Source organism: Neopsephotus bourkii, unplaced genomic scaffold (genome assembly GCF_033783945.1).
Source record: "Neopsephotus bourkii isolate Nb327-2 ecotype Australia unplaced genomic scaffold, CSIRO-AGI_Nbou_v1 NB_1770, whole genome shotgun sequence".
In the NCBI taxonomy this organism is placed as follows: Eukaryota; Metazoa; Chordata; class Aves; order Psittaciformes; family Psittacidae; genus Neopsephotus; species Neopsephotus bourkii.
In genome coordinates this window covers 964770-981935 of record NW_026902244.1, presented here as the reverse complement: position 1 = coordinate 981935, position 17166 = coordinate 964770, and the positions used below count along the sequence as shown (strand labels likewise).

General features: G+C 40.5%; 1 protein-coding gene across 9 annotated transcripts in view; it reads right to left on the bottom strand.

Moving 5' to 3' along the window:
- CREBBP (CREB binding protein) overlaps window positions 1-17166 on the bottom strand; it is a 96912-nt gene that overhangs the window by 43172 nt on the left and 36574 nt on the right. For 7 of the 9 annotated variants that reach the window (XM_061379427.1, XM_061379429.1, XM_061379434.1 and 4 more), the window contains 3 exons: window positions 16130-16306; window positions 6226-6475; window positions 5583-5696 (listed from right to left, as the gene is read on the bottom strand). In XM_061379427.1, coding sequence (XP_061235411.1) covers window positions 5583-5696; window positions 6226-6475; window positions 16130-16306 — 541 coding nt within the window. The remainder of the gene's footprint in view (window positions 1-5582; window positions 5697-6225; window positions 6476-16129; window positions 16307-17166) is intronic. The other 2 variants (XM_061379433.1, XM_061379435.1) reach the window with 1 other exon arrangement.

The following is a 17166-nucleotide window of genomic DNA, read 5'->3' as shown; positions in this document are numbered from 1 at the left end:
GAAGCTGTTGTGACAGCAAAAGATCAATTCAGGAGCTAATAAAAATTCCAGCTTGTTAGAAGATGACATTTCTCCAGAACTGTTACAATACAACACCCCCATATGCTCTCAGCACTGTCTGTAAATCAGGACATCTCTGGAGGTGGCAGAATGACCACAGGTGATGCCAAAGGCTGGGAACACGAAAAAAAGGCTGCCAGCCATCCCACTGAGGACAGCCAAGAATTTCACCATTTCTCATGCTCCTCTAGGGAAAAAAGCAGACATGGATCTCCAGAAGACTCTAAGCTTCGCTTGAACGTCACCATGAATCTCAGGAATTCTGGACTCTGGAGAGGTCAACCACCTCTTGCCTGCAGCTTTGGGCTGAGCTTTGGCAGTGGTATCCATCACTACGAAGCACAAGTTCAGCCCCTGTGTTAGAGCAGCTTTAGGAACCACCATCCAGCCAACTTTAGAGAAGTTCACTTAAGCAAGGTCAGCCTGCTCCAGACAAAAAAGACTACTAAACTCAGTTTGGGTAGTCGGCAGAGTTGACAGTTACTCAATGGTATTTTAAAAGTGACAATGTTACCCTAAGGGGACACGGTATGAAGAGCACAATTTTAACTTGAAGTTTGAAATCACAAATGATTTCCAAGAAGTTCCACATGTGCGCAAGTACCTATTCAAGCAGACAAAACTCACTGAAGCCGACAGCCAGCCAAATGTTGCTTAAACACTTCAAACTGGAGTATTATTATTAGGGCACAGACTACATTCTCACAGCCAGTAGTACACTTACAATGTGGAATTAAGTGCTCCTGACTATTTGGTCTCAGCTTTTCTATACTTTGTAATTCAATTAATAGTACACTGTACTGGGTATTTTCATAACATCAGGGATCTAATCCTGAAGGTGGTTTCTTTTATCTGCTTGTTCACTGGTTTTATATGAATGCATGACATTACCTCAACCTGCCAAACAAGATGGAGGAAGAGAGTATTATATTTCTATACTGGACAGATCAAGCGCAAATGCAGTCCTTTCTGTGGCAGATATACCATGGGAAGTCAAATCAATTAAAATAAACGGCACTGAAACAAACAGAAGTTACCACATTAGGCCACCACTACATGAAGCAAAGTCTACAGTGATTTTTATTAACTGATGCTTCAAACACTGATAAACTTGTGACAGAAGCCAGAAGTGCAAATACAGCTTCGTACAGGACTATTCACATTCTAATTGCTTTAAAGACAACCAAGCTCCGTTATGTCCCACCTTACAAAGTCACACGGGTTTATGTATCTTATGAGTGACAGTTCAAACAAGCAGAGAAGTTAAGCACTCCCAGAACTTCCTGACCAGCCCTGATTAGATTAGGCCCTCTCAGGCACATGCATTAGGTTATAACCTAAATGATGAAAATCTCATCTACAGGATTACTGTTTCAGTGTGCAAAGTAGATAATGCTGCCTTAATGAAACTCCAGGTTTTCTAAAGGGGAACCCCTCCACCCGATTAGAATATATTTTAAACACAGATTCCTACTACTATTTTAAGTATGTATGCCCAGCACTTCCCTAACCTGACCACCCCAGTGAAAGCAACAAGTTAGTCCATTTTTAAAAAGTCTGATTTACATTTTTCATTTTATTTCCCAGTTCTGTATTTAAGACTTGTTCAGTAGGGTTCAAATGCTCTGTCCTGCAGGTCCTTGCTCTGCTCATTATACCCATTCTAGCTCTTAGTGGCTGGAGCAAAAAATCTGCTGGTGACCTTGACTCACACCTCAGCAGAAGCCTGTCCTGCACCCTGAATTACGCAGGTGTACAGAAGGTTAAGTGTACACCATCATCTAATTAAAGGCTGTATCATGAATCAAATCATGGGGTAACTAAAAATTTTATGAGCAGCTTAAAGGTAGGAAGTGCTGGTATTAAACTTCACCCCCAATGCCATTTTATTTTTTATTTATATTAAGCATTAAATTAAAAGCCTTCACAGTATAGCATTGTATTAGTCAACAAATGGAACTAGTTGATCTGTGGGCTAACCATGAGGCGCAGTGGAGTAACTTATATCTGGCAAGTCACCATTATGTATGATTTACAGCACTTGAAAGAACAAGAGATACTTTGTTTGTAGATTTTACAGTCACTGACAGTAAGACTTGAACAAACTGGATTTCATTTCCAGTTTTTGCAGGAAACAGGCTCTAGTGAAGAAGTAGCTGCCTATGTTTCTGAACACATCTCTCCATGCACAAATACACTCTTTTCTTCCCTACAAAGGTTTAGTTTCCAAATGCTCTACATCCAAACCTTCCTTTATTTTCTGCTCATACTCAACCTACTCCCTCAGCCAGGTAGCTCCCAGTCCCTAGTTCCATTTCCTTCTTCAGAATCCCACCCTCCCTCCCCAAATCCACATGCTCCAGAATTTCTGACCCCATCTTTAAAATCACATTTTTAGATGAAGGTTAGTCATCTAAAATTTACTCTATTTCAATCCAGCTTTTTCCTCACTGTATCTTATTTAAAATTTACCTACAAGGTAAAATACAGGGAAGACTAACTGCTAACTCCATGTTCACAATTTCACCTTCCAGTCACTCAACCGAGCAGGGTTCCCAAGGTTTTTTTAATGTCCCCTGATCCAGGAATGAAGCGTGTGCATGAGAATGGGCCAGGTCCTAACAAACGGTGAGCACAGCACACCCATCACAACCAGTAGTGATGCAAGGGGAAGCACATTCCGTAGCTGTCTGGTGGCACAATATATACCTGTTCAAGTCAGGAACAGAAGAATTAAGAAGCTCAAGCATGCGCAAGACAAGATGAATCTTCAGAAAAATAACTGTCACAATAGAGCCATAAAACTAGGAAACATATCAACAGCTGTTTGCAAGAGTTTATAAATCAAATCGTTGTAGGTTCAGCAGGGAGCAAGACTTCCTAACAAAAAGCAACCCTCCCACACCCCAAAACATTACAACCAAATTCCAAGTCATTACTTCAAAACACAGGAATCACTGGCCTATTCAAAAGAAAAGTTTATCATGCTTTAGCATGTGCAAAATGTATTTAGTTTGCACTTTCCCCCTGCTCCCTCCGCAGAGGTATACATGGTATACACAGTAAGAACCATGTGGAACAGAAATAATTTCAAACTTGTCCCGACATGTTCTATTAACAAGTCATGTTACTACCGCAATTACAATAGAAGACAGTTCAAGATTACTTATATAAAAACAAAAGCTATAAAAATGAAACCTGGCACAGATGTTCCTTCCAAAGTATCTAAACACTGAAACATGAGGTATGATACCTGTGAAGAAACAGCTCCACGGTAATAACCTAAAACCCAGGACTTCGTGCAGCATGCAAATCCCCCAAGGAGCAGGAACAGATAGCTACAAACAGCACAGGAACCAGCACATGTGGGAAGGGTGGAAGCAAGCACTAAACTGCAATGGCTCAGAAGTGCTGAAGTGCAGAACTGCATAACTTTCTGAAGGATCGGCACACTCTGATGGAACTGCTTGAAAGCCCAGCCCAGGTATAACAGGACTCAAAAACAGCAGTGGTAAAACAAGCATGAGCACAGGCAGGAAGATTTTAGGACTCAGTCTTTCATGACCATCAGGCAGGTCATTCATGCTGTAAGGAAGACAGCCTGACAAAAGTAACAAGGGCTGTTATACTTCTCAGGATTTTTATTTCCTTTACGAATGTTCTCATCATATTCTGCCATATGCAGACCCCTTCCTCCCTGCCCAGCTTAGTAGATGCTATAATTACTTATTCCTAGGAGAGCCAACATTTTCCTCAAGTCTTAAACTATTCTGGCTTAGGTTAGTTGTTACCTCATCAGGCAGTGTTTCCAAGTGCCTATATTAACGTAAGATATTTTTGAATGCCTAAAAAGGGACATCCTTTATAATCTAAACAAGTATTTTTAGTGTTCGTCTTTTACCTTCAAACCAACCACAAGGTGTTATGTGTATGTTCTGGATTATGTCTCTGAGTCAAAGAACCTTGCACCTCAGCATACTAAACTGTAAATTTTCCTGTTTACTACCACTGGATCATTAATTAATTGAATGGAAGGAGATTCCACATTTATATCCCCGCATGCAACAAGACAGCCAAACTCTACGCGCTACAAACTGTGCACTTAGCTGTTATAATTCTGTTGCATCCAAACAACATCCTATTTGATCCCGTAACAAAATTATTTTCAAGTTTTATTTAAGTGCCTTCTCTTTTGAGAAGTTGTACTAATGACAAAACAAATATTGCACAAACTACTTTTCTGCAGCAGCTTGTACTGAAAAAAACCCATTCTGTTGTGCTAGATGTTGTTAGCACTTCGATAACAACTGCGTAATAAGGATGTTATGCACAAATGGACCATGTCATATTAAAAAGCAAAGCTTTCAACACATTTTTCAGAGGCCAAACATAACTAATCACTTGCAACAAATGACTGCTTTCAACATACAAGACATATCTTGCTTACCAAAATGTTTGTTTGGCAAAACAAAAACAAAATTCTTAATTCCAAGTAGCTCTATACTTATAGTTTGGGGTTTTTTTCTCAGTTTTGGAGGAGAAAAACCCGCTTCTGAAACCATGAAAACATGTTCAATGGATACTTATGACAGTCTTACCAGCTACTCTTTCCCCTGCCTTAACTTCACCTAACCCACAAGTTCTTCTCCATCTTCCAAGGTTTACTAGTGTTCTTCACTGCAGTCTCTGCCTAATGGAAATTAACAGAATGCTTCCAACACGATTCCAATGTAGAAGTTTTACAAGTCCTCCAGCTGTTTTCCACTTCCTAAATCTTATTTAAATATACTTAGGCATAACATCACTTAGACTTCTAGAACTGCTGCATCTATGCTGTCAAACATTCTACCTTGGCACCTTTTCAAAGGGTTTGATGAGAAGCAAAACTACCAACAGCAGTTCAGTATTTTCTGTTTCAGAACAAGAGGGAAGAGATGAACTGGAAATTGACTGCCCGTATGCATCAGTGACAGCTACACTATTGCCAAAAAACAGGCAAGGGCAAAACCACTATGATTTGCAGAACTTCAGCCAGCCATACACTTAATGACTAAGACAGCCAGACCAGATCTTTCTGTGCACAAGAATACTTTTTGTCCATTTTTTCAAACATTTTTTGATCATTCTTCATCACTAGCATGTTGATTTAAGTTGTTTCTAGCTGAAAGAAAAATAATGAAGTAGCTTCTACCTTCCGCAAAACCCTACCTACATTCAAAGTTGCATTGTAACAGGAATCTATTGATCTGCCTCACAACGAAACACCAGTCAGAAGTCACCACACTCCTTAAAAAAAAAAGATGTGTTTATCTGATACTCTCCCTTTTCAATTATTGTGTATTTCAGTAATAAATTGGGTTCATTGATCAGAAAGAGGAATTCACTAGCATATCTGTCCTCATACAAGGTTATTAAACAGAATGAAGTTTGCTGGGACACTTTCACAGTTTATTCCTACTCTGCAAGTCTAATCAGCTTTAACAGTATCATTCCTCTGTGAGAGCAGTAAAACAACTACTTACGTTGTTGATTTCTTTTGTCACTAGCATTTTTCAAAGGCAGGCACACAGGACAGTCGTGCCGAGTACAATTCTTCCAGTGGGAAATGATTTGTCTTGAAGATGCACAATGAGCGACTGTAACAGGGAAAAGCAACAGAATTAGGGACACTCTCTGGTTAAATGGTTTTGAATTAACTCTCTCACTCCTTGGTTAACTGGTTTTAAATTAACTCATCTCATTTTTTAGAGCAACCCCATTATTCCTCCTTCACAACCAATCACAGCTAAATATAACTAGAATTTTTTGGTATGCACCAAAAGAATGACGGAAACCAGTACTAAAACCAAAGACATGGTGGCTGTTACACCCTCTTTATACAGAGGAGATGTAAAAGTCTCTTGCAAGGCTACACTGGTATTATCCTACTTCTAAAGGGCAAACACTGCATTCTGTTTTCTAAACTGGCAACTATGGAGAGATCAGAAACGGAAACCAGGTGAAGGTAACGAAAAAGGGAGCAGTTGTTTAATTGAAGAACCAGTTCTGGCACTCATTTGTGCCTGGTATAGGCATCTTCTTAACAAGACAAGAAGCACTGCTGACAAACAAGGAAAAAACCTTACACAGCTCATTTACAAGAGTAGCCTCAGCAGCATCTCTTACCTTGACAGGCCTTCCCAGCTTGACAGTGTGTCATGTGGTTAAGGACATTTTTCATGGTTCGACAGTGCGGGAGAGCACATGCCCGCACCTCCCCATTGGCTTGCTCACGCCGCTGACATTTGTGAGCATGAAGCAGCAAAACCAACTGTTGCTGGATCAATTTGCGCTTCTCCGGATCTGCTGTTGGTCCAGTTGCCATTGCCTGCGTTGGTACGATGCCCACTTGTTGTACTTGGGTTTGCATCTGTGACTGAGAGAATACATAGTTCAGCATCACGTTTGCAAGTCTCAATTCTGATCTTACTGTCATATAATAATAACTTGAGTACCACAAGACTATTTGCCAAGCATTCTACTACGACTGAGTACAAGGAATATTATGCTAGTCTCTGTAGCATTCTCAAACATTTCTATTCTAACCCTGGCACAGTAAAAATATACTGAGAAGTTCCTGTCAAGACATTCACTGTAAGAGAGCTACTGAGCTGCTGGAGTGGGTTCAGAAAAGGGCACTGAAGCTGGTAAAGGGTTTAGAGCACAAGTCTGATGAGGAGCATGTGAGGGAACTGCAGCTGGTAAGTCTAAAGAAAAGATGGCTCAGGGGGCTTTATGGCTCTCTACAGCTACCCGACAGGAGGCTGTAAGGGGGTGGGGATTGATCTCTTCTCCCACATAACAAGCAATAGGACAAGAAACCACCTCAAGCTGTGCCAGAGGAGGTTTAGTCTTCACTGAAAGGGCAGTCAGGCATTGGAACAGGCTGGGGCAGTAAACACCATCCCTCGAAGTGTTCGAAAACTGTAGACAAAGGCCTTTAGTGACACGGTTTACAGGTGGACTTAACAGTCCTGGGGTTAAGGCTGGACTTAATGATCTTAAAGGTCTTTTCCAACCAAGCTGATTCAATGATTCTGTAATAGTTTAAGTAACAATCCAAAATCTTCAGTTTATTAGACTGGTCATAATTCCAACAGGAATGAGCCCTTGCCATATTTGCAGATGAAATTCATGTCTGTTTAGTATATTTTCATATTATAGGTTTTATACGCTTCAATCCTAGTTTCTTGCCCCCAACAGGAGGAGTCCAATGGGAGAAGACAGGCAAAATTGCATGACTGTCTCTACATGCTACAGTGAAAGGTAGAACTGATTTTTCAAGCCTAAATTAGCCCTTCTTCTCACAACTAAGCGTTGATAATCCTTTCATAGACAAAATCTCCAAGATGTAAGATGTATACAGTTTTCTCACTGCCTAAATCTAGATTGCATTATGTCTGCTGAAGTGAGCTAGAGTTAACTACAGGGTGACATTAGATTGTATCATCTTGTAAAATCTACTGTTTTGTTTCCAGCATTCATTCTTCACAAACACACTTCTGTACCAGTGCTCAAGCCCTAACTGACAGAGCCCGCATACCCCCAGAGACCTTCAGTGTAAGACACAGCTTATATCACCGCAGAAGAGAAATAGTTTCTTTAACATGTAATTTCTTCAGCAGATTTACAGCTTTTCAACTACCTTCTTGGACCTTTGAAGGACAACAAATGTAGAAACCTGATTTTCAAAATTAAACACATTCAAACCTGCAATGACTCCACTAGCAGGAGCAGATACGGGACTGCAAAAGTGCTTAAATCCCTGTGATTTGCAGCCTGAATTAATCTCATGGGTAAACATCAAAATGTCCCAAGAATTGCTTTGATTATACACCCTAAAAACAGGTTACCACAGAAAAGCTCACCAATTTCCAAGCTACCCAAGGAAAACCAGCCTTTAAAAACATTTATAAATAGAATATAAGAAGAACAGGATTATAATGGGAAGGTAACAGAGGAAATAGCTCAGTGCTGTCTAAAGCACTTCTGAGCAAAGCCTGCTTACTACATTTAAGGAAAATCCTTCTGAAGTGACAGAAAACACTGTTTGTAGCCCACTCTATTTTTGACCTTTAAGAAAGACTCCCCAGAAATTTCCAGTCTAACAAAACAGAGAAGGGTGAAGGAAACCCATCCACTTATGCTCCCAGTGCATGAAACTGGAATGAATTCTTTTGTTTCTTCTGTGAACAAATCGACAACAGTAGACAGGTTTTCCTAAAACAATTCTTGGGTCACAAATAGGAAACAATTAGTTCAGCCAATCTGCAAAAAAATACAGAGACCATGCCAAAGAAAATCTTGTTGGAAGCGATGCTTTCATCCCAAAGAATTGTTTTCCAAGCCAAACTTTTCCTTTTGTTACTACCCTCCCAGTTAACAGACATGACTACAGCTGTATCAGCACAGATGCCCTGACCCAAAGGAACTTCTTGAAGACTGAGTAAGAAAAAAAGCAGACTCATGGGATATCAGCAGTTAGAACAACTAGCAGTCTCGGTCCAGATGACAGTGTCTGCAGGTTGGCACAAAAATGGAACTCAGAATACTTCCTAAGCTCCGTAGAGTTATGTTGGTCACTATTTCAACCATGTAAAGTCCTAAATCTACAAATACAACGAATGATCTTTCCACCACCTATCTTACTTTCAGGGCTGTTCACTGCTGGAGGAAGTTGATTTCTTCTCTGCTAGTTTGTCTTAAGAACAGTGAGTGGTCTGCAGTACCAGTTCAAAACTGGAGATACGCAAGTACACTGCAGTCACGCCAAAGGTGCCTGATCTTCTGTCAATCACAGAAATCTTTCCATTCTAGAACAAGGGGAAGGCTTCATACTGCTGCACCTGAACAACTAACAATTTTCTTGATGAAGCAGGAAACTTAGACACTCCTGATCCCACAATTAAAATAAATGCTTCAATGGTCAGTCCCACAAGGTAAAAGAGAGAGTTCTGCTTCTCTTACTACCTTGCCGAGCTCCACCATACACAGAAAAAGCACCCACCACGTGTCCAAAGACTCCTAAAACCTCTTTTGACAGAGATGGTAGCTTTATTAACCAGTTTTTTAGAAACAGAGTAATACAGCACTTACATAGTGCAAAACAGGTAACCCCATTTAAAATTATGGAAACTATGTATTCATACAAGAAGACAGTTCTGCCCTCTCCCTGTTTCAAAGGGCAAAAACTTCCTGTGCTTCTGGGCAGCTCAGATACACAAATACCTCATCTTCATCTTTACCTCCATGTTCATTCCTTCTCCCCAGCAGAAGATTACCACCTTCTGCAACCCCTGTTATTAGGACAAATTCTGCATTTTAAAAATGCCTTTTAGTTATTTAAGCCAGATGTGTAATCAACAGTAGACTGCAGTAAGATTAAGAATCCACTGCCACAAGGACTAGAAAAGCGATGTTATTCACTAGTGACAAGAGATTTTAACTTGTCACCCTCACGTGCATTTACATTATGGGCACATCCGGTCTATCAATTAACACTTAAAAAAAACCCCAACCCTTTCAATATCTGAAGAGAGCAAGGTTACATCCCACCTTCACTCACTTAACGTGAAACACCCCCAAACCTCTTCAATTCCCCTTTAATCAGAGGCTTGAAGTGTGATCTTGAGGGTCCCTTTCAGAGAAGAGATAGTGGGCACAAACTGGATATACACATGAACTGGAAATCTCGATTCACACTTCTAATTAGCCACAATTCTATTGGAATTAAGTATTTACAGTGTCATTGACAGAAATGCTCTAATAGGTGTTGAACCAGCTCTGAACAACCCATGAAGCACTGCTCTGCAAAAAACTGCAATGACATCAACGAAGGAGGTGCTTCTCAGTGCAGTCACTTAGGAACCCAGGCTAATTACTAGAGCTTCCCTGTGAAAGAGACACAGAACCAGTTTACACTTCTTGCAATTCACTCTGATACTCTCCATGGGGATGGTGGTTTCTCTGGTTCCACCAGTTACTGTGAACAGGTATGGTCTGAACAGCCCAGTCCTATCCAAACAGAAAGGATCCTTCTGAAACAAGGAATCCAGAGGTCTGCTTTGGTTCCAGAGGTTGGAGGCTTATGCACACAGAAAGGGGGCTGACATGAGCTGAAGTACAAGCACAAGCATTTGTGTCCAATAACCCTGCAATGCTTCATTTCCTCATGCAAGGAGTATGAGGAATAGGAATCTGAGTCTGTATGGTGGGCAGAAGACTTAAGATGGGTAGCGAAGGGGTGGGGGGGGTGAAGGCTTCCTGAACTGGACACTATGTCAGAAAGTGACTGTGCTCTCTGGAGGGCAATGGACTTGAGTGGCAAGAAATTACGTTAGCCTGTTAGCAGCATAAATGTGAGAGGCTGCCATGCAGCCATCAAACACGAAAAGAGGTAAGGTGATGCTCAGCTCCTGCATACAAAGCCAACATGATGCACAGTCTTAACATGAAGAATATATTCAGAGTCCAAGATTTATTTCAAAGCTTTGACACTGACATGGCTACAGGCAGAGCCTTTGTGTCAACAGTGGAGTATTTTCATCTTCCAACTTCCACTTTTCACTTACTTACTTGAACATAACTTTCACCTCTGAAGCTGGTATTGGTGAGTGAGCCTTGCAAGCCCATGATAACTGCAAAAGGTGAGGAGGGTCATGCCATACAAAGAACTCGAATGGTTGGTCCTAGAGAACACCCTCAGTGCACTTAGATTTTAACTGGTAAAGGAATTTTCTTTTAAAACCAGCGAAAGTCTCAATATTATGTCATTGACTGTTGGGAATAAGGGTTGGATCAGTGTCTTTCTTAAGGATACGCTTTTGGAATTCTATCTCCTTGTCTTTCTGATTTGAAAGACCAGCAAATGCCAAGAAAGACACACTGAAGTGTTTGAAGTAACAAAAAGGAACAAAACTTGATAAAGGAATCTGCAGACAGAGACCAGCTCTCACATACAAGAAATTACTCCAACAAAATATTAAGAGAGGTTTATATAGGATTTACTGGGGGATAAACAGAGGAATGAGCAACACTAAAAATCCCAAATAGCAAATCTGTGGATAAGAGACAAATGAGAAGTTTGTATGTGAAGGGAGGGCATGCTGTCAGAGTGCTAGCTCTAGAGTACTTTCACCTCAACTGCTGGAAGACACTAAGAAGTGGCAATGGATATTCTCTACCACATACTTTTGTATATATGGATGGGAGAATGGAACACGAGCCAGAACTCGGGGGAAAGAGCAGATCCTCTTTTTCAGCTTCTGCCAGCCTGACACCATATTTGCAGATAGAGCAAAACCTAAAATGTTCTGCCATTCAAAGCAATGTTTCTGGGAGGAGCTCCTGCACCAATACAAAATAGAGATGCCCATTCTGTTCCTGACACAATAACATAGTTTCTCTGGCACTGAACACTGTCAGATTTGTTTCCAGGTTATCAAGATCTTCTTTAGAAGACCCCGGTTAAGCAACATGGAACAAGAGCTCTTCCCAGCTGTTCACCAGGCCACTGCTCTACATCAGCTGGGATTTTCTGGAGCATGGGAAGGAGTGAGCGTGTCTGTGAATGAGAAACTTTCAGCATGCAGCTCAGGGGAGGCGCAGGGAAGGTGAGCACATCAAAGAACAGCCCACCAGAGACCAGGAGACTACTGATGAGAGCAGCAAACAGAAACACAGCATGTCTCTGGGGCAACAGTCACAGACCCTTCCCACAGTGAAAGAGAAGACTGACTGCTACAGGAGAGAGGCAAAAAAAATAATATATAAATCACTGAAAGGTTAAGAAATCAAGGCTTCCTCACTGGCAGGACTCAACAGTTAGTGATTTTTATATAAAGTCTTTTATTTCTGGTCTCTAGAATAAAATACGAGTTGTCTGTTTCAAGTAGCTACAGTTCTGCTTGTTCTAATTAAACCTGGCCTCCCAGTTTAAAAGCTTACTTCCTCTTCCTAGGAGGTCCACAGTAAGGCATATCTAAGACATCCTCATCCCCAGTCACTGTTTTCCTCTCTTCTCATCAAAATCTGGTAATAAAGAAATCGAAAAGACACAAGAACCAGAGAAACAAGGAAGAATGCAACAGAAAACAACAGAAAACTCAAGATGTTCTTTAATAAGAGATGGGGGGGGGCAAAAAACACAAGAGAAGATGTGTTGTTCCATTCCAAATCAAGAGAAATGAGGAGAAACTATTTCCTTTGCTTCCAGAAAGTAATATTCTCTCTACTCCATCTGCTGGCCATAGGGATAACTGTGAAACCAAGCTGGTGCCTGGAAGCTGAACTTCACACATTGTACTCCTAACCCCTGTAGAAATACTAGATTTACTGGTATGTCCATGAAGAAGCTATCTACTACAATGCCTGGAACACACAGCACTACAGACAGCGCAAAGCTTCAGCAAGTTTGATGGAAAAGTCTAACAGGGTTCCCCCCACTGACAGCACATCCCAGAGTCCGGGTACTCCAGTATCAAGAGGCTCCTGGTTCCCGTATAAGTTGCATACTGCGGCAAGTGCCAAAGTGCAGAGCATGGCTCACTGCCACAGTCCCGCAGAGATTTTGCATAATCTCACTACAGGCAGAGCATTGCCAATCCTGCATCAAACAATTTAAGTAACACCGAAACTCAACAGTGTGTCACCAAACTTCCCAGGACGTAAGAAACAACATCTGCTTTTCTGAAACAAGTCATTCACTCAAGATTTCAAGCTGCCTAATCTGTAAGGAAAACTGACTGTACCCTGTCAGAGTCATATAAAGCAACAGCTAATATTCAGATCCACAGTTAACAAAACAAAACAATAAATCCATCCAGCTGGCACTGAAAATTAATACCTTAATGCTGACCTTTTAATCATTTTAATACCATAAGGTTTGTTATTTGTATCCTAATTAAACAGATTATACCAACATGCTTCTCAGGGTCTAGTGTAGGGCTGGAAGATGCCATGAACTAACACTTGTGAGAACCACTTCATTCGGGAGCTGGGGAGCAAGAGAGAGTGTGTTCTTTTCAGGAGAGGGGCAGTCTGAATTCAGATTTAAAAAGTCCACTGTTGCAGCAGAGGTTTATCCCAGCTGCCAGTGTGAGGTTTATGCCTCGCAGTGGGAAAACTCCCAATTAGTATTTAGGACAGGGGTGCCACAGATAATGATTCTTAGAATAATGTGGGTTAAAAACATCACATCTTTTGTTTTAATTTTGCAGTGTACACAAGGTTACAAAGAAAAGCAAAATGAGTGTTTAAGAAATTCCTGCTTTTCAAGACTAAGGGGCCTTAAGACAACAGCTGCATCTTTCCATCTCCTCTTCTTTTATTTAGATATTCTTATTGGTAACCAAGGTTTTAACGTCATGCTGGAACCTGTTTTCCTGTGTCAGACATGCAACATATAACCAATGTTTTCATTCACATGGGTTTGTCTCTCATGGAATAGTATTTACAGGGCCCTTTAAGATAAGGGTAGTATATTTTAGCAAGATATGTGGCTCCCATCTTCCAATCATTCCCCCCCCCCAGAAGTCCTCTTAAAAAGATGGTGGTATTTCACTTGCTGTAGTAGATAGGGTCTGAACTGATCCTCCACAGGTTCATTTTTGACAGATGGTAACAACTTTTCCACTTCACTCCTGCCTCCTTCAGGAGACAGGCAATGTCCCAGCAGACCATGCACAAAGCCGCCATCTCTAGGGTCCTAAAGCATCACAGGACATAGCAAATGGCAAAGGGATTGCAGAAAGCAAGCATGGCACAGTAGTTCGTACACTGCAACTCTGCTCTGGGGAGCTGCCTCTGTCACAAACAACTTTTCACAAGGGCTATTTGAGTCATATTTTAGTTGCCCTACATGAGACACAGCACTTCCATGAGTTACGGAAGCACACATCTAGCTGATGTAAATGTTACTTTACCCATAACATCTTAACATACGAAATGAGGAAGGCTTTAGCAAGCCAGAGCCTACAAAGCTCAAGTTCAGAGTCAGCAGATTCTTCCAGTCTTAAGTCTTTTTGTGCCTCTCAGCCTCATGTTTAAAACTGGGGCAACACATCTTTATCTCAGAGAGGCACTGTGAGAATTAATCTGAAGTATGTAATGACTGTCACAGAAAAGACTGTTTGGAAACGACTGTCTGAAATACATTACTACACCCAGACAACGAGGCCCACAGCTACACACTGAGCATCAAAAATAGAACAAAATGTAGACTAGATGCTCTTTCAGAGAGCACTGTTCATATTGTACCCTGAATAGAGTAAAGTCCCTGTGGAAGGAATAGCATATGGCCATGTATGCACTATTACCAAATAATTACACTGCCTTACCCACTGCTGCCAAGTAAAGGTTAAATTTTAACAAGTCTGACATTTCCTTTTAAATTCTTGGCTTTGCAATAAAAATGTTTAAATGGAAATTTCAGTTTTCAAAGATAAAAATTCCACCTCATCAGGACTGTAATAAAACTCTAGCCACCACATGACCCATAAGCAGGGTGAAATCTTTTGGTTCGACAGTACAGATGTCTATCAGCTGGAACGGCCACTTCTGTATTGGCTTGAGGAGAAAAAGATATATTGGACATACGAAGCTGAGAAACAAAGAAAGATGGCACTGACTGTCCTCTCAGAAGACAAGTGATATTTCTGACATTTTAAAGAAACTGCAATTGATAGCACCAGGAAAGAAAGTTTCCCTTGCTGTATTCCACCTCTTGGACAAGATGAGAGAAAGGAAATTGAAAGTTTTTTTTCTTTTACTTCCTTCCCAACCACTGGACAAGCCTTGATGGCAAATGCCTTTTTTGTTCCACCTGAGTATCTGCCATTACATCCTATACTAGTGAGTGAGTAAATTAAGATTTAGGATTCCCAAACCCTGGTACTTAAATGGGCACAAAATTTGGCTTCAGAATGATCCAACCCCAAGATGAACACAGCACTCTGGAGGATTTGCAGGTTCACTGCAGAATCAGGGCAGTAATTCATTTGCTTTATACCTGATCTAAAATATTTTAAAAACAAAATTAGAATATCAGGCATCAAATTGTATTTTAAGACTATTCTGCATGAGTGCAAGTCGTGTTCTGAACATGGTCTTAATTCTAGTCACTAGCTCCTTTCCATAATCATAAGCAGTAAATGACAGATGATATTAAGCAAACATTTGATAGTGTAACTAAAGGAAAATTAGGAAGTGGTCCTCTAAAATCAGGAGAAAAGAGGAAATTTATTACACTCTATTACCTCATATTTAGCCTTGTTAGTGACAGGCAGATAGCAAACTCACTGATAGAAGGACAAGCATTTCTTGTGCCAAAAAAATAGCTAGTTTTCTAGTTAAATTGAAAAATAAGCAATTTGCATCTTATGGAAGGTTTTACAAGTTTCTATAGTAACTGCTACCATGTACAAGAATATAAAATGCAACAAGCTGGAGTTTCCATAGAAACAACACAAGCAGTTTGATTAATACGCAGACATACTGAGACAAATGGGAATATTTCATTTCACTTTATAAAACAAGCTCTAGTAAACAGAATACTACAAACTTGGGCAAGGTATCCTGATAAGAACTGTTCTCATAAGCTTGTGAGCTGCAAGTCACACACAACAGAAACTGAAAAGCATGTGGCATGTTTACCACTTCGGATTCAAAGGATATGAAAGCTACTACGTTGTTTCAGGAAGCTGATGTTCTATCTAACACATTATAATTGATTTAGGAATTTAAACTTACAAATGGCACTTAAAGAGAAGACATTTTAATTTGGTTTGGAACTAAATGTACCAGACAAAATGAAAGGAAGTAATACAGTTCTTACACCAAAACACTGTTATTTCTTTGAAAGCTAAGTTACTGCACACACTACAGAGTGACGGTGAGGAACCACGGGGCAACTCTGATGTTTAAATGACCGTGGGGTAGTGGTCCAGTAATGCTGCCAAAGCTGTGTCACCCAAGAATTTAGAATGCATGACCGAGACACGATGAATAAGGGAAACAGGCAAGTACGACTCACCATGTTTGGCACACTGGTCACAGGAGTACTCTTGATGTCGGCCGGAAAGGGAGACAAACTATTTGCCATGCCTGGCTTGCTTGGTAACTGAGGATTCACTCCTGTAGCTCCCATTTGCTGCCCTCCAGTTTGACTGAAAGGCTGCCCAAAGGGACTAGTGTTACCTGTCATTCCCATCTGGAAAAGAATGAATGAAATTATTATGACCTCTTTGATTCCAAGGGGACATGAAGAAAACATATGTTAAATATGGATCTTTGCATTCACAGAGACCAAATTCCAGTGTCAGTTGCTCAGTATTACAGTATCAATTTTACAACTTTAAATAGAAGTATGAAAAAACAATTTTTTTACAAATTCACAGTTGTGTGCCCCAGGCATTGCAACTTAACTTACAAAATCATTATGAGAATGCAAAGGGGAAAACAAGAACTATCCTTCCTAACCTGCATTGACAGAAATTGCTTTTTTCAGCGCTGCAAAAACTTTTGAAAACCAACAAAACCTCAAAACCTGTAACACTTTGTGCACTCTGTGCACAAAGCATGACTTTGCACATAGACTAAAAGGGAAGGGAATATACAGCAGCATCTAGCAAATGCTTATCTAAAGGATTTTGTACTTGAGGAAAAATGTCTGAGCAAAAGGACATCTAAGGCTGACATCCTTGACAAATTAGACCTCAAAACTCCTTAAGAAGGGCAAGCAGAAACATGACTCCTTCTGAATGAGTAAAGAGAGCACTGTCCATTTGAAGAGGCATTTTGCCTGAAAAAGTCTCTCAAGAAAAATGATGAAATCTCTGTTACTTAAGCCAGTTAATATTACACTGGATAAAAGGTCCTGAAAAGACATTTTAGCAGGAATTTACTTCTTTCAAAGAGGACAACTAAGACTAGGACTCTCCTTCCCCCTCCAAATAAAGAGAAAATAAAAGTTGACAGATCATGTTTGTGCTCCCTCCTGCCCCACACGGGGAGGATTTCTAGATGACCTTATCACCTGTCAGAATGTCTTAAATATAAATCCAACCACTG